This window comes from Oncorhynchus kisutch, linkage group LG17 (assembly GCF_002021735.2).
Source record: "Oncorhynchus kisutch isolate 150728-3 linkage group LG17, Okis_V2, whole genome shotgun sequence".
Lineage (NCBI taxonomy): Eukaryota > Metazoa > Chordata > Actinopteri > Salmoniformes > Salmonidae > Oncorhynchus > Oncorhynchus kisutch.
In genome coordinates this window covers 13125257-13143695 of record NC_034190.2, presented here as the reverse complement: position 1 = coordinate 13143695, position 18439 = coordinate 13125257, and the positions used below count along the sequence as shown (strand labels likewise).

The 18439-nt window shown below is 43.5% G+C and overlaps 1 protein-coding gene across 1 annotated transcript in view; it reads left to right on the top strand.

Annotated features, from left to right (window-relative positions):
- Positions 1 to 18439, top strand: part of gabbr2 (gamma-aminobutyric acid (GABA) B receptor, 2) — a 409428-nt gene that overhangs the window by 366318 nt on the left and 24671 nt on the right. The window contains exons 14-18 of the mRNA XM_031795138.1: positions 5492 to 5602; positions 7631 to 7855; positions 8109 to 8291; positions 11715 to 11844; positions 17587 to 17704. Coding sequence (XP_031650998.1) covers positions 5492 to 5602; positions 7631 to 7855; positions 8109 to 8291; positions 11715 to 11844; positions 17587 to 17704 — 767 coding nt within the window. The remainder of the gene's footprint in view (positions 1 to 5491; positions 5603 to 7630; positions 7856 to 8108; positions 8292 to 11714; positions 11845 to 17586; positions 17705 to 18439) is intronic.

Genomic DNA, 18439 nt, shown 5'->3' with positions numbered 1-18439 from the left:
GGCCTTTCTAATCGACCTGGCCCGGGTATCCTGGAAGGACATTGACCTCATCCCGTCAGTTGAGGATGCCTGGTCATTCTTTAAAAGTAACTTCCTCACCATTTTAGATAAGCATGCTCCGTTCAAAAAATGCAGAACTAAGAACAGATACAGCCCTTGGTTCACCCCAGACCTGACTGCCCTCGACCAGCACAAAAACATCCTGTGGCGGACTGCAATAGCATCGAATAGTCCCCGTGATATGCAACTGTTCAGGGAAGTCCGGAACCAATACACGCAGTCAGTCAGGAAAGCTAAGGCCAGCTTCTTCAGGCAGAAGTTTGCATCCTGTAGCTCCAACTCCAAAAAGTTCTGGGACACTGTGAAGTCCATGGAGAACAAGAGCACCTCCTCCCAGCTGCCCACTGCACTGAGGCTAGGTAACACGGTCACCACTGATAAATCCATGATTATCGAAAACTTCAATAAGCATTTCTCAACGGCTGGCCATGCCTTCCGCCTGGCTACTTCAACCTCGGCCAACAGCTCCGCCCCCCCCGCAGCTCCTCGCCCAAGCCTCTCCAGGTTCTCCTTTACCCAAATCCAGATAGCAGATGTTCTGAAAGAGCTGCAAAACCTGGACCCGTACAAATCAGCTGGGCTTGACAATCTGGACCCTCTATTTCTGAAACTATCTGCCACCATTGTCGCAACCCCTATTACCAGCCTGTTCAACCTCTCTTTCATCTCGTCTGAGATCCCCAAGGATTGGAAAGCTGCCGCAGTCATCCCCCTCTTCAAAGGGGGAGACACCCTGGACCCAAACTGTTACAGACCTATATCCATCCTGCCCTGCCTATCTAAGGTCTTCGAAAGCCAAGTCAACAAACAGGTCACTGACCATCTCGAATCCCACCGTACCTTCTCCGCTGTGCAATCTGGTTTCCGAGCCGGTCATGGGTGCACCTCAGCCACACTCAAGGTACTAAACGACATCATAACCGCCATCGATAAAAGACAGTACTGTGCAGCCGTCTTCATTGACCTCGCCAAGGCTTTCGACTCTGTCAATCACCATATTCTTATCGGCAGACTCAGTAGCCTCGGTTTTTCGGATGACTGCCTTGCCTGGTTCACCAATTACTTTGCAGACAGAGTTCAGTGTGTCAAATCGGAGGGCATGCTGTCCGGTCCTCTGGCAGTCTCTATGGGGGTGCCACAGGGTTCAATTCTCGGGCCGACTCTTTTCTCTGTGTATATCAATGATGTTGCTCTTGCTGCGGGCGATTCCCTGATCCACCTCTACGCAGACGACACCATTCTATATACTTTCGGCCCGTCTTTGGACACTGTGCTATCTAACCTCCAAACAAGCTTCAATGCCATACAACACTCCTTCCGTGGCCTCCAACTGCTCTTAAACGCTAGTAAAACCAAATGCATGCTTTTCAACCGGTCGCTGCCTGCACCTGCATGCCCGACTAGCATCACCACCCTGGATGGTTCCGACCTAGAATATGTGGACGTCTATAAGTACCTAGGTGTCTGGCTAGACTGCAAACTCTCCTTCCAGACTCATATCAAACATCTCCAATCGAAAATCAAATCAAGAGTCGGCTTTCTAATCCGCAACAAAGCCTCCTTCACTCAAGCCGCCAAGCTTACCCTAGTAAAACTGACTATCCTACCGATCCTCGACTTCGGCGATGTCATCTACAAAATGGCTTCCAACACTCTACTCAGCAAACTGGATGCAGTCTATCACAGTGCCATCCGTTTTGTCACTAAAGCACCTTATACTACCCACCACTGCGACTTGTATGCTCTAGTCGGCTGGCCCTCGCTACATATTCGTCGCCAGACCCACTGGCTCCAGGTCATCTACAAGTCTATGCTAGGTAAAGCTCCGCCTTATCTCAGCTCACTGGTCACGATGGCAACACCCATCCGTAGCACGCGCTCCAGCAGGTGTATCTCACTGATCATCCCTAAAGCCAACACCTCATTTGGCCGCCTTTCGTTCCAGTACTCTGCTGCCTGTGACTGGAACGAATTGCAAAAATCGCTGAAGTTGGAGACTTTCATCTCCCTCACCAACTTCAAACATCAGCTATCTGAGCAGCTAACCGATCGCTGCAGCTGTACATAGTCTATTGGTAAATAGCCCACCCTTTTCACCTACCTCATCCCCGTACTGTTTTTATTTATTTACTTTTCTGCTCTTCTGCACACCAATATCTCTACCTGTACATGACCATCTGATCTTTTATCACTCCAGTGTTAATCTGCAAAATTGTAATTATTTGCCTACCTCCTCATGCCTTTTGCACACATTGTATATAGACCCCCCCTTCGTTTTCTACTGTGTTATTGACTTGTTAATTGTTTACTCCATGTGTAACTCTTTGTTGTATGCTCACACTGCTATGCTTTATCTTGGCCAGGTCGCAGTTGCAAATGAGAACTTGTTCTCAACTAGCCTACCTGGTTAAATAAAGGTGAAATAAAATAAATAAAAAATAAATAGGCCATCTGTAAATAGCCCATCCAACTACCTCATCCCCATACTGTTATTTGTTTTGCTCCTTTACCCAGTACTTCTCCTTGCACACTCATCTTCTACACATCTATCACTCCAGTGTTTAATTGCTATATTGTAATTATTTCACCACTATGGCCTATTTATTGCCTTACCCCCTTTATCCTACCTCATTTGCACACACTGTATATGACTTTTTCTATTGTATTATTGGCTGTATGTTTGATTATCCATGTGTAACTCTGTGTTGTTGTTTGTGTTGCACTGCTTTGCTTTATCTTGGCCAGGTCGCAGTTGTAAATGAGAACTTGTTCTCAACTGGCCTACCTGGTTAAATAAAGGTGTTCTCAACTGGCCTACCTGGTTAAATAAAGGTGTTCTCAACTGGCCTCCCTGGTTAAATAAAGGTGAAATAAAAAAAATATAAAATATTCAACGGGTGTTGAGCGTTTGTAAATTTGTCAGTTATTCTGCGCTCTGGCACACTCAGACGAGAGTGCTCTGAGTAGATAGCCAGAGTGAATTTACCAGCTATGTCTATCAACAGTTGTCGTAGTGACATTCTATTGAAATAGTTACTTGCATAGTGCAGTATTTTGTTAAGACATGTAGCTAGCTAGGTAATCAATTAACCATAGTCCCAATTCATGACGTTTCTACACTGCATGAATCTGCAGGTAGCTAACCAACCAGGTTCAATGTTAGCTCGCTAACAGGCTATAACTAGCAAAGCAAATGGCTCTGAGGTATGAATAATAAGATCATACATGTAACGTTAGCTAGCGAGCCAGCTAAAAGTACAAATGAAAATGACTTTGTTAAAATTAGAAACGTGTAGTATCTGAAAATATAGCTAGCTAGACTATCTTACCCGTATACATTATGGACGGACGCTTCTCCCTGTCACGGATGCCATGGTTTCCCTTAGTTTGAAGATGAAATCCAGACACAGGTGTTTTCTCCATCTCCTTAGCCATCATACTCTAATTCTACTGATTTCAAAACTCATTCCTCCAGAAAGTGGAGAGCAACACTTATGCAGTTCTACTACGCAATACACTTTTTAAAAAGCAGCGTTAGACAGGATTACCTCAACTTACTGACCAGCTCAAATAGACAGAAGCGTGCTATATGGCAGACCAATCTGAACTCATCTCTCGGCATGTCCAGCCCACTTATTATCTCAGCCAATCATGGCTAGCGAGAAGGTTGCATCCTTTTTCGGTGGCTAAACCAACTAGGCTTGTAATTTAATCAGTTTATTCATATTGTTGTGACAAAGTAGGTTTGGTATACAGAAGATAGCACTATTTGGTAAAATACCAAGTCCATATTATGGCAAGAACAGCTCAAATAAGCAAAGGGAAACGACAGTCCATCATTACTTTAAGACATGAAGGTCAGTCAATCCGGAACATTTCAAGAACTTTGAACGTTTCTTAAAGTGCAGTCAGAAAAACCATCAAGCGCTATGATGAAACTGGCCCTCATGAGGACCGCCACAGGAAAGGAAGACCCATAGTTACCTCTGCTGCAGAGGATAAGTTCAAGAGAGTTACCACTTCAGAAATTGCGGCCCAAAGAAATGCTTCACAGAGTTCAAGTGACAGACACATCTCAACATCAACTGTTCAGAGCTGACTGCGTGAATCAGGCTTTCATGGTTGAATTGCGGCAAAGAAACCACTACTAACGGACACCAATAAGAAGAAGAGACTTGCTTGGGCCAAGAAACACGAGCAATGGACATTAGACTGGTGGAAATCTTTCCTTTTTTCGGATGAGTCCAAATTTGACATTTTTGGTTCCAACCTTTGGTCTTTGTGAGACGCAGAGTGAGACGCAGAGTAGGTGAACGGATGATCTCTGCATGTGTAGTTCCCACCATGGAGGAGGGGTTGTGATGGTGCTTTGCTGGTGACACTGTCTGTGATTTTTTTAGAATCCAAGGCACACGTAACCAGCATGGCTATCTGGTTTTCGTTTAGTGGGACTATCATTTGTTTTTCAACAGGACAATTACCCAACACACCTCCATGCTGTGTAAACGCTATTTGACCAAGAAGGAGATTGATGGAGTGCTGCGTCAGATGACCTGGCCTCCACAATCACCCGACCTCAACCCAATTGAGATGGTTTAGGATGAGTTGGACCGCAGAGTGAAGGAAAAGCACCCAATAAGTGCTCAGCATGTGGGAACTCTTTCAAGACTGTTGGAAAAGCATTCCTCATGAAGCTGGTTGAGAGAATGCCAAGAGTGTCCAAAGCTGTCATCAAGGCAAAGGGAATATCAAATATAAAATATATTTGGATTTGTTTAAAAAAAATTGGTATGTGTTATTTCATAGTGTTGATGTCTTCACTATTACTCTACAATGTAGTAGGTGTGTCCAAGCCTTTAAACTGGTACTGCATGTCACATAAGATCATAATCAACTGTAGTTGCTGTGTATATGTGTGTATATGTGTATATGTGTGTATATGTGTGTATGTGTATATGTGTGTATATGTGTGTATATGTGTGACACTGTCTAACTTGTATTTTTTGGAAGAAGTACTGTTCAGAATTTGATTGTAGTTGAAAATATTTTTGCTTAGGCTGTTGTTGTTGGTATTGTTGTTGTTGTTTTTGCATGCGCCCACCACTGACCAGCCCTTCTCTTCTCTCAATTCAATTCAAGGGGCTTTATTGGCATGGGAAACATATGTTAACATTGCCCAAGCAAGTGAAGTAGATAATATACAAAAGTGAAATAAACAATAAAAATGAATAGTAAACATTACACTCACAGAAGTTCCAAAATAATAAAGACATTACAACTGTCATATTATTATTACAATACAGTATTGTAACGATGTACAAATGGTTAAAGTACAAAAGGGAAAATAAATAAGCATAAATATGGGTTGCATTTACAATGGTGTTTGTTCTTCACTGGTTGACCTTTTCTCTCTCTCTCTGTGTCCCTACAGGCGGACCCCCAGGGGCGGGACATAGCCATCCGACCCTTCCTGGAACACTGTGAGAACACACACATGACCATTTGGCTGGGGATCGTTTATGCATACAAGGGCCTGCTTATGGTGAGTAAGGAGAGAGATTGGTGTGTGTGTGTGTGTCCGTCACCTCAAGGGCCTGCTTATGGTGAGTAAGGAGAGAGATTGGTGTGTGTGTGTGTGTGTGTCCGTCACCTCAAGGGCCTGCTTATGGTGAGTAAGGAGAGAGATTGGTGTGTGTGTGTGTGTCCGTCACCTCAAGGGCCTGCTTATGGTGAGTAAGGAGAGAGATTGGTGTGTGTGTGTGTGTGTCCGTCACCTCAAGGGCCTACTCATGGTTATGGAGGTAGTCTCTGAGCTGCAGGAAAGGAAGAGGTGGTGGCTGTTATCTGAACACCGTCTAGCATGTGTATACCATGGTCATTGTGTCATGATGGAGAGTTCAATAGCAAGTTTTCTGCCACTCACAAAGCACACGTATGGTAATCATATCTGTGGTTGTTAGATGTCGATTTCATCAGGCATAGAGCACATTCTATTGTTCTGTCTGAATACTGGGATATGACTCATACTCTACTATACAGAGAGAAATAGCACATGACCTTCCATCGGTTCAGTGATGAGTTACACACAATAGACTTGTCCTTCACTGAAGAGAACCTTCCACTGTGAGAAAGAGAAATATCAAAGGAAACACAACATACTTTGATCACTGTTCTCTCCCCAACCAAATAAGAGTGGTCCATTGAGTAGTAACTAGGTCCAGTGTGTGTGTGTGTGTGTGTGTGTGTGTGTGTGTGTGTGTGTGTGTGTGTGTGTGTGTGTGTGTCTCCAAGCAGAGCTCCCAGTGGATGTAGTTAACCGAAACCCCTCCAGAAGCCTAAGGTTTCTAAATTAAATGTGACATATTTGAAAATGTTCCGCTTCCCCTCGGCTGGTGTGTTTGAACACCTTAACTTAACTAGTCCAGACTGTAAATAATTCAGCCTTTCAGTCCACTTATAGCCATGACAGAGAGAGGAAACAGAAAGAGAGCAGTTAGACAGAAAGTGGGATACATGGCGTGACAAACTTCAGAGTAGTTGTGTCTGAGACAAAACTGGGACATGACAACAGTAGGAGCAGCATCTGAGGATTGAGTCATCATCTATCCTATGGCGCACACACACACAAACACACAAACACACACACACACACACACACACACACACACACACACACACACACCCTATCCCAAGGTGTGATCATGTGAGGAATGCTCCTGTGATGCTGCGACATCATTATAATGTTGAGACACACTGGGGTTCTGTTCTAGAATATTCCATGCAGTGTTCTGTGAAGAACACAAAAACACTCTCAGAAAATAAACCATTTATGACCACAAGATCAAAAGGCTTTTCAAGTTTACATCAATGCTGCTGTCTGCTATGTAGGTCACATTAGCTGGTATAATTCATATATTTGTGCAAATGTACATAATGTACATCTCTATATCACAACAGCTACAGTATGTAGTGAACATAAATAGGCCTATACATCCCTGTTAATATTTAATTTTTTCTCTCCTCTACTCTCTTGTCCCCCTCCCCTTCTCTCTCCTCTCCTTTCCCCTCCTCTCTCCTCTCCTTTCCCCTCTCTCTCCTGTCTTCTCTCTCTCTCTCCTGTCTTCTCTCTCTCTCCTGTCTTCTCTCTCTCTCCTGTCTTCTCTCTCTCTCCTGTCTTCTCTCTCTCTCCTGTCTTCTCTCTCTCCTGTCTTCTCTCTCTCTCCTCCTCTTCCCTTCTTATCCTTCCCCTTCCCTCCTCTCTCCTCTCCTTTCCCCTCCCCTCCTCTCTCTCTCCTGTCTTCTCTCTCTGTCTCCTGTCTTCTCTCTCTCTCCTGTCTTCTCTCTCTCCTGTCTTCTCTCTCTCCCCTGTCTTCTCTCTCTCTCCTCCTCTTCCCTTCTTATCATTCCCCTTCCCTCCTCTCTCCTCTCCTTTCCCCTCCCCTCCCCTCCTCTCTCTCTCCTGTCTTCTCTCTCTGTCTCCTGTCTTCTCTCTCTCTCCTGTCTTCTCTCTCTCCTCCGCTTCCCTTCTTATCCTTCCCCTTCTCTCCCTCTCTTCTATCCTCTCCTCCAGTTGTTTGGGTGCTTCCTGGCTTGGGAGACGAGGAATGTGAGCATCCCGGCCCTGAATGACAGCAAGTACATCGGGATGAGTGTGTACAACGTGGGCATCATGTGTATCATCGGGGCGGCCGTGTCCTTCCTCACGCGAGACCAGCCCAATGTGCAGTTCTGCATCGTGGCTCTGGTCATCATCTTCTGCAGCACCATCACTCTCTGTCTGGTGTTTGTGCCAAAGGTAAGAAACACAGGAAATGGTATACTGTCCCCTTCCTGTCCAGCCAAGGGGCATGAAACTGCTCAACCCACTGGATTCATGCACTCTAAGAGGATCTCAGAAATGATAATGTTGCTGATTGTATGAAATACTTTCCATTGTTTTTAAACATTTCGATATGAGTAAGCGTAACATGGCATTAGAGGAGGAATGTGGTGTGACACCTCAAAACCTGTCATTCTAAGCCACTGCCCTTTATTATGACAACTTGCAGTTCATCACGATGAGGACCAATCCAGACGCAGCTACTCAGAACCGGAGGTTAAAGTTCAACACGAACCAGAAGAAAGAGGACTCCAAGACGTCCACGTCAGTGACCAGTGTGAACCAGGCCAACACGTCCAGACTGGACGGCCTGCAGACTGACAACCACCGCCTCCGCATGAAGATAACAGAGGTGACGTCATCGTGATACTGCCTTATGTCATGTCATCATCACGCATGAAGAGGCCAGGGAGTCTCTCCCGACCACACCAGTCCTGTTACCTATATTTAGTCCCCAAAGTTCTCTCAATTTCACAGTCAGGAAACGCTTGTGTCCCTATTGATGTGACCAGAGAGACACTGTTTTTTGTATTTTCTAAAGTATGGTATTCTTCATATATGAGTCTTACGTTTGCGTGAGATAACAGCAATGACAGTGTCCTCAGACATTGCCTTGTCTCTAATAGGTCCTGTCTGCCAGTAGCACCATCCTGTCACTCTATAAAGTGTCTCTAGTTGGTCCTGTCTGCCAGTAGCACCATCCTGTCACTCTATAAAGTGTCTCTAGTTGGTCCTGTCTGCCAGTAGCACCATCTATAAAGTGTCTCTAGTTGGTCCTGTCTGCCAGTAGCACCATCATGTCACTCTATAAAGTGTCTCTAGTTGGTCCTGTCTGCCAGTAGCACCATCATGTCACTCTATAAAGTGTCTCTAGTTGGTCCTGTCTGCCAGTAACACCATCTATAAAGTGTCTCTAGTTGGTCCTGTCTGCCAGTAACACCATCTTGTCACTCTATAAAGTGTCTCTAATTGGTCCTGTCTGCCAGTAACACTTCCTGTCACTCTATAAAGTGTCTCTAGTTGGTCCTGTCTGCCAGTAACACCATCCTGTCACTCTATAAAGTGTCTCTAATAGGTCCTGTCTGCCAGTAGCACCATCTATAAAGTGTCTCTGGTTGGTCATGTCTGCCAGTAGCACCATCATGTCACTCTATAAAGTGTCTCTAGTTGGTCCTGTCTGCCAGTAACACCGCCCTGTCACTCTATAAAGTGTCTCTAGTTGGTCCTGTCTGCCAGTAACACCATCCTGTCACTCTATAAAGTGTCTCTGGTTGGTCCTGTCTGCCAGTAACACCATCCTGTCACTCTATAAAGTGTCTCTAATAGGTCCTGTCTGCCAGTAACACCATCTATAAAGTGTCTCTAGTTGGTCCTGTCTGCCAGTAGCACCATCCTGTCACTCTATAAAGTGTCTCTAATAGGTCCTGTCTGCCAGTAACACTTCCTGTCACTCTATAAAGTGTCTCTAGTTGGTCCTGTCTGCCAGTAACACCATCTATAAAGTGTCTCTAGTTGGTCCTGTCTGCCAGTAGCACCATCCTGTCACTCTATAAAGTGTCTCTAATTGGTCCTGTCTGCCAGTAACACTTCCTGTCACTCTATAAAGTGTCTCTAGTTGGTCCTGTCTGCCAGTAACACCATCCTGTCACTCTATAAAGTGTCTCTAATAGGTCCTGTCTGCCAGTAGCACCATCTATAAAGTGTCTCTGGTTGGTCCTGTCTGCCAGTAGCACCATCCTGTCACTCTATAAAGTGTCTCTAGTTGGTCCTGTCTGCCAGTAGCACCATCCTGTCACTCTATAAAGTGTCTCTAGTTGGTCCTGTCTGCCAGTAACACCATCCTGTCACTCTATAAAGTGTCTCTAATTGGTCCTGTCTGCCAGTAACACTTCCTGTCACTCTATAAAGTGTCTCTAGTTGGTCTTGTCTGCCAGTAACACCATCCTGTCACTCTATAAAGTGTCTCTGGTTGGTCCTGTCTGCCAGTAACACCATCCTGTCACTCTATAAAGTGTCTCTGGTTGGTCCTGTCTGCCAGTAACACCGCCCTGTCACTCTATAAAGTGTCTCTAGTTGGTCCTGTCTGCCAGTAACACCATCCTGTCACTCTATAAAGTGTCTCTGGTTGGTCCTGTCTGCCAGTAACACCATCCTGTCACTCTATAAAGTGTCTCTAGTTGGTCCTGTCTGCCAGTAACACCATCTATAAAGTGTCTCTAGTTGGTCCTGTCTGCCAGTAGCACCATCCTGTCACTCTATAAAGTGTCTCTAATAGGTCCTGTCTGCCAGTAGCACCATCTATAAAGTGTCTCTGGTTGGTCCTGTCTGCCAGTAGCACCATCCTGTCACTCTATAAAGTGTCTCTAGTTGGTCCTGTCTGCCAGTAACACCATCCTGAATAGAAAAGGTTTATTTCTGATCCAAATCAATACATTTCAGTAGACAACCCTCATCTGTCCTTGCAGTTTTTCCCATCACTATTTCACTATATTTTAACAAATGGGTAACACTTTGTTTTAAGGGTCCATAATAAACCATTTATAAGGCATTTACAAACCATTTGTTCAACATTTATTAATCATTACTTCCAAAGTTTAAAACTATTTTAACCTCTTAAACATTATGTTCATATCTTAAACATTATGTCAACATCTTAAACATTATGTCAACATCTTAAACATTATGTCAACATCTTAAACATTATGTTAACATCTTAAACATTATGTCAACATCTTAAACATGATGTCAACATCTTAAACATTATGTCAACATCTTAAACCTTATGTCAACATCTTAAACATTATGTCAACATCTTAAACACTATTTTAACATCTTAAACATTATGTCAACATCTTAAACACTATTTTAACATCTTAAACATTATGTCAACATCTTAAACATTATGTTAACATCTTAAACATTATGTCAACATCTTAAACATTATGTCAACATCTTAAACACTATTTTAACATCTTAAACATTATGTCAACATCTTAAACATTATGTCAACATCTTAAACACTATTTTAACATCTTAAACATTATGTCAACATCTTAAACATTATGTCAACATCTTAAACAGTATGTCAACATCTTAAACATTATGTTAACATCTTAAACATTATGTCAACATCTTAAACATTATGTCAACATCTTAAACATTATGTCAACATCTTAAACATTATGTCAACATCTTAAACATTATGTCAACATCTTAAACATTATGTTAACATCTTAAACATTATGTCAACATCTTAAACATTATGTTAACATCTTAAACATTATGTCAACATCTTAAACACTATTTTAACATCTTAAACACTATTTTAACATCTTAAACATTATGTCAACATCTTAAACATTATGTCAACATCTTAAACATTATGTCAACAACTTAAACATTATGTCAACATCTTAAACATTATGTCAACATCTTAAACATTATGTTAACATCTTAAACATTATGTCAACATCTTAAACATTATGTTAACATCTTAAACATTGTCAACATCTTAAACATTATGTCAACATCTTAAACATTATGTTAACATCTTAAACATTATGTCAACATCTTAAACACTATTTTAACATCTTAAACACTATTTTAACATCTTAAACATTATGTCAACATCTTAAACATTATGTCAACATCTTAAACATTATGTCAACAACTTAAACATTATGTCAACATCTTAAACATTATGTCAACATCTTAAACATTATGTTAACAACTTAAACACTATTTTAACCCCATAAAGTACATTTTGTCTGTGCAGTTGGATAAGGAACTAGAAGAGGTGACCATGCAGCTGCAGGACACCCCAGAAAAGACCCCGTACATCAAGCAGAACCACTACGGAGACGTCAACAACATCCTCAGCATACGCAACTTCACAGACGGCAAAGGTGACTGACCACTGCTGCTTTTGTTCACACTTCTACAGCATCACCTCCCACATATTCCTCACTCATTAGAACAGACAGACTCACCTCTGTCAGCACGGACTGCTGCTGCTGCACATGATTCTCTCTGAAGAGTTGAATTCATCTGTCCCAGGTAAAACAGCTGTGCTCACCTCATAGATAGGGAACAGCATGACAACTATTTTTATTTTGTTATTTTTTATTGAACCTTTATTGAACTAGGCAAGTCAGTTAAGGGCAAATTCTTATTTACAACGACGGCCTACCAAAAGGCAACAAGTCCTCCTGCAGGGACGGGGGACTGGGATTAAAAATAAAAATTATATAAAAATATAGGACAAAACACAGATCAAGACAAGAGAGACAACACAACATAAAGAGAGACCTAAAACAACAACACAGCACGGTAGCAACACAACATGACAACAACATGCTAGCAACACAACATGGCAGCACAACATGGCAGCAGCACAAAACAGGGTACAAACATTATTGGGCACAGACAACAGCACAAAGGGCAAGAAGGATAGAGACAACAATACATCACGCAACGTAGCCACAACTATCAGTAAGAGTGTCCATGATTGAATCTTTGAATGAAGAGATCGAGATAAAACTGTCCAGTTTAAGTGTTTGTTGTAGCTCGTTCCAGTCGCTAGCTGCAGCGAACTGAAAATACGACCGACCCAGGGATGTGTGTGCTTTGGGGACCTTTAACAGAATGTGACTGGCAGAACAGGTGTTGTATGTGGAGGATGAGGGCTGCAGTAGGTATCTCAGATAGGGGGAGTGAGGCCTAAGAGGGTTTTATAAATAAGCATCAACCAGTGGGTCTTGTGACGGGTATACAGAGATGACCAGTTTACAGAGGAGTGATGTGTCCTACAAGGAGCATTGGTGGCAAATCTGATGGCCGAATGGTAAAGACCATCTAGCCGCTCGAGAGCACCCTTACCTGCAGATCTATAAATTACGTCTCCGTAATCTAGCATGGGTAGTATGTTCATCTGAATCAGGGTTAGTTTGACATCTGGGGAGAAAGAGGAGTGATTACGATATTGGAAACCAAGTCTAGATTTAACTTTAGCCTGCAGCTTTGATATGTGCTGAGAGAAGGACAGTGTACCATCTAGCCATACTCCCAAGGACCATCTCAAGCTCTAATTCCTCAGAGGTAGTAATCACATCTGTGGAGAAAGGGGCATTCTACTTACCAAAGGTTAAGGGCAGAGAAAGCTGGTTGGACACTAAGAAAGCTTTTTGTAGAGGATTTAACACAAAATCTGGGGATGGGCCAGCTGAGTATAAGACTATCATCTGCATATAAATGGATGAGAGCTTCCTACTGCCTGAGCTATGTTGTTGATGTAAATTAAGTAGAGAGTGGGGCCTAGGATCGAGCCTTGGGGTACACCTTTGGTGACAGGCAGTGGCTGAGACAGCAGATGTTCTGACTTTATACACTGCACTCTTTGAGAGAGGTAGTTAGCAAACCAGGCCAAAGACTACACCATAGTACCTCTCTCGTAGTTCAGGACTACAGTACCCTGAACCTAAGTTTGTCGATTGCTCAATGATAAGCTTCTGTTCAGCATTTAGACTGACAGACAGACATATAGAGAAATATAAATGGGTCATTATATTCACCATGAGGATTCAGCCACATTGTAGAGAACATCACCACATCCATATCTCTACCTCAGCCATCAGTATTCATGAGACTGGCTGGATTAAATGCATTTGGGCTGTGAATGAGGGGCTGTTATAAGAGTACAACAGATTACAATCACAACCAAGTACAAAGAACACTCTCCATAGTGCATGAATATTCATTAGCACATGGTTTGGACTTGAAGGTAGAGCGGTGGGGTTGACTGACCACGGCATCCATATTAGGAATTGCCTCAGTTGTCAGGCCAGTTAAAATACGTAGTCCTCAACTACTACAGTTGTTAGCAGTCAGTTGACAAGTTTGAGAGTTTCATAAGACAATTGAGGAAACTAATATGGGTGCCGTAAAGGATCTGGAGAGTAGTTACAGAGTTCAGAAGACATTCATATTACTGTGAGGTTATCTCTCAGGGCACAAGAGATAGTGACCTGTTACAGTAAATTGCTCTTTTGACACCATCCCACCAACATTGTTTTCAGAGCTGGGTTTATATATTATTCATTTCCAAATACGATTATACCGTGAATTGCTCACATTAATAAATCATTTACCGCCGCAATCCAATCCATATGAATCCACTATGCTATGTTTAGACATGCGCTCCTGTATCCTCCTCTTCAGATGCACATTTCGCATACACAATGCCACAGTGTGATCGTCCAATCAGGTCAATGTTATGCTAAGAGGTGAAGATCTGGGTCAACTGGAGAGGAATAACTGGACACAAAAGGGGCTCGTTTTGGAGCTCTCCAGGTGGCGCTTGAAACACTGATAAGGCTGTTTACTTTGATAACAACTGTGTTCACACTCACCGTCTGTCTCCCACGGTGACGAGAGGCCAACACCAGAATCCTGTCAGGCTGTTTCCCCCCTGGAGTAAAATATTTTCCACAACATCAAGAAGCGCTCTCTCTCTCTATCTGTCTCATTGTGCTACCAGCAGAGCTCCATTTAGCATGTGTTGAACACACAGAACAGAAGTGTTGTCTTTGTTTGCTGCTGCCTTTAAAGTAATGCCCAACAGATACTGTATCAGTGATGTGATGCCCAACAGATACTGTATCAGTGATGTAATGCCCGACAGATACTGTATCAGTGATGTGATGCCCAACAGATACTGTATCAGTGATGTAATGCCCGACAGATACTGTATCAGTGATGTAATGCCCGACAGATACTGTATCAGTGATGTAATGCCCGACAGATACTGTATCAGTGATGTAATGCCCGACAGATACTGTATCAGTGATGTAATGCCCGACAGATACTGTATCAGTGATGTAATGCCCGACAGATACTGTATCAGTGATGTAATGCCCGACAGATACTGTATCAGTGATGTGATGCCCGACAGATACTGTATCAGTGATGTACTGCCCGACAGATACTGTATCAGTGATGTAATGCCCGACAGATACTGTATCAGTGATGTAATGCCCGACAGATACTGTATCAGTGATGTAATGCCCGACAGATACTGTATCAGTGATGTAATGCCCGACAGATACTGTATCAGTGATGTAATGCCCGACAGATACTGTATCAGTGATGTAATGCCCGACAGATACTGTATCAGTGATGTAATGCCCGACAGATACTGTATCAGTGATGTAATGCCCGACAGATACTGTATCAGTGATGTAATGCCCGACAGATACTGTATCAGTGATGTAATGCCCGACAGATACTGTATCAGTGATGTAATGCCCGACAGATACTGTATCAGTGATGTAATGCCCGACAGATACTGTATCAGTGATGTGATGCCCGACAGATACTGTATCAGTGATGTAATGCCCGACAGATACTGTATCAGTGATGTAATGCCCGACAGATACTGTATCAGTGATGTGATGCCCGACATATACTGTATCAGTGATGTGATGCCCGACAGATACTGTATCAGTGATGTAATGCCCGACAGATACTGTATCAGTGATGTAATGCCCGACAGATACTGTATCAGTGATGTAATGCCCGACAGATACTGTATCAGTTGATGTAATGCCCGACAGATACTGTATCAGTGATGTAATGCCCGACAGATACTGTATCAGTGATGTAATGCCCGACAGATACTGTATCAGTGATGTAATGCCCGACAGATACTGTATCAGTGATGTAATGCCCGACAGATACTGTATCAGTGATGTAATGCCCGACAGATACTGTATCAGTGATGTAATGCCCGACAGATACTGTATCAGTGATGTAATGCCCGACAGATACTGTATCAGTGATGTAATGCCCGACAGATACTGTATCAGTGATGTAATGCCCGACAGATACTGTATCAGTGATGTAATGCCCGACAGATACTGTATCAGTGATGTAATGCCCGACAGATACTGTATCAGTGATGTAATGCCCGACAGATACTGTATCAGTGATGTAATGCCCGACAGATACTGTATCAGTGATGTAATGCCCGACAGATACTGTATCAGTGATGTAATGCCCGACAGATACTGTATCAGTGATGTAATGCCCGACAGATACTGTATCAGTGATGTAATGCCCGACAGATACTGTATCAGTGATGTGATGCCCGACAGATACTGTATCAGTGATGTAATGCCCGACAGATACTGTATCAGTGATGTAATGCCCGACAGATACTGTATCAGTGATGTGATTCCCGACAGATACTGTATCAGTGATGTGATGCCCGACAGATACTGTATCAGTGATGTAATGCCCGACAGATACTGTATCAGTGATGTAATGCCCGACAGATACTGTATCAGTGATGTAATGCCCGACAGATACTGTATCAGTGATGTAATGCCCGACAGATACTGTATCAGTGATGTAATGCCCGACAGATACTGTATCAGTGATGTAATGCCCGACAGATACTGTATCAGTGATGTAATGCCCGACAGATACTGTATCAGTGATGTAATGCCCGACAGATACTGTATCAGTGATGTAATGCCCAACAGATACTGTATCAGTGATGTAATGCCCGACAGATACTGTACCAGTGATGTAATGCCCGACAGATACTGTATCAGTGATGTGATGCCCGACAGATACTGTATCAGTGATGTAATGCCCAACAGATACTGTATCAGTGATGTAATGCCCAACAGATACTGTATCAGTGATGTAATGCCCAACAGATACTGTATCAGTGATGTAATGCCCGACAGATACTGTATCAGTGATGTAATGCCCGACAGATACTGTATCAGTGATGTAATGCCCAACAGATACTGTATCAGTGATGTAATGCCTGACAGTGACGCTGTTACAGGCAAATTAAGATCCTAGAATCTTCACAGTCAATATTTTCATACTTAGCATTTGCTTTGAGAGAATGCTTGACATGCTTGGCATTGTAATACTATCTATTATTATTAGTATGACTGATGGTGGTACATTCTTCAGTGTCCTTAGCTTCTCAGGTGTTGTGATCTGAACCAGGCATAGGGGACATACCAATGGCACACTATTCCCTATATAGTGCACTACTTTTGCTCAGAGCTCTATTCGAATCCTATCGGGTCCTGGTCAAAGGTAGTGAACTACACTGAGTATACAAAACATCCTAATATTGAGGTGCAGCTCCCCCGTTTCTGCTCTCAGAACAGCCTCAATGCTTCCTACAGTTGTGTCAAGTTGGCTGGAAGTCCTTTGGGTGGTGACCATTCTTGATACACACGGGAAACCGCAGCGCTGCTGGGTTTCACACAAACCGGTACGCCTGGCACCTACTATCATACCGCGTTCAAAGACACTTAAATATTTTGTCTTGCCCATTCACCCTCTGAATGGCACACGGAACACAATCCATGTCTCAATTGTCTCAAGGCTTAAAAATCCTTCTTTAACCCTCCCTTCCATATACACTGATTTAAGTGGATTTAACAAGTGACATCAAGAAGGGATCATAGCTTCCACCTGTATTCACCTAGTCAGTCTATGTCATGGAAAGTACAGGTGTTCCTACTGTGTTGTAGAGAATAGGGAGTCATTTTGTGGCATGATGTGACAGCCTGTATGGGGATTGACCCTGTTTGCTGTGTCATCTCTCCGTGTCTCTGCAGAGGGGGAGAAATCGATAGTGAAGAATCATCTTGAACAGAAGCCTCAGGCCCAGTGGGGCTCCATGGATCCTTCCAGAATAAACAGAGGTCCTCTGGAGGATATCAACTCACCTGAACAGTGAGTTCTCCTCAAAAGTACCCCTCCTCCCTCCTCCCTTTTCCTCCCCCTTTTTTCCTCCTACTGTTTTTTTGCAGACTAGACATCAGATGTATTGCCTCCACCACCAGCACTGCATGGCGGTTGCTCTGGCAACCAGCTCTGTAAAAGATGGACCAATATAACGTCCCAATCATCTACACACACTCTCTCCCCCTCCCACACACTCTCTCCCCCTCCCACACACTCTCTCCCCCTCCCACACTCTCTCCCCCTCCCACACACTCTCTCCCCCTCCCACACACTCTCTCCCCCTCCCACACACTCTCTCCCCCTCCCACACACTCTCTCCCCCTCCCACACACTCTCTCCCCCCTCCCACACACTCTCTCCCCTCCCACACACACACACACATATAACCGGCAGAGCACAGCTGACTGCATGTTGTCCCAACTCTTAAAACGTGGCGGTCCAGAACATTCATAACACATTCAGCTGACAAATAAAGAGCTACCTTCACTTATTATTCATGAGCAGGCTGGGGCATGTCGACTTCATCAGAGGGGGAAAAAAGAGTTTAAAGCATCATTGAGAGCCTCCTCTTCTCCCTCCTCCTCCCCTCACAGTGACAGGCTGGGGCATGTCGACTTCATCAGAGGGGGAAAAAAAGAGTTTAAAGCATCATTGAGAGCCTCCTCTTCTCCCTCCTCCTCCCCTCACAGTGACCGCTCTCCCCTCCTCCTCCCCTCACAGCGA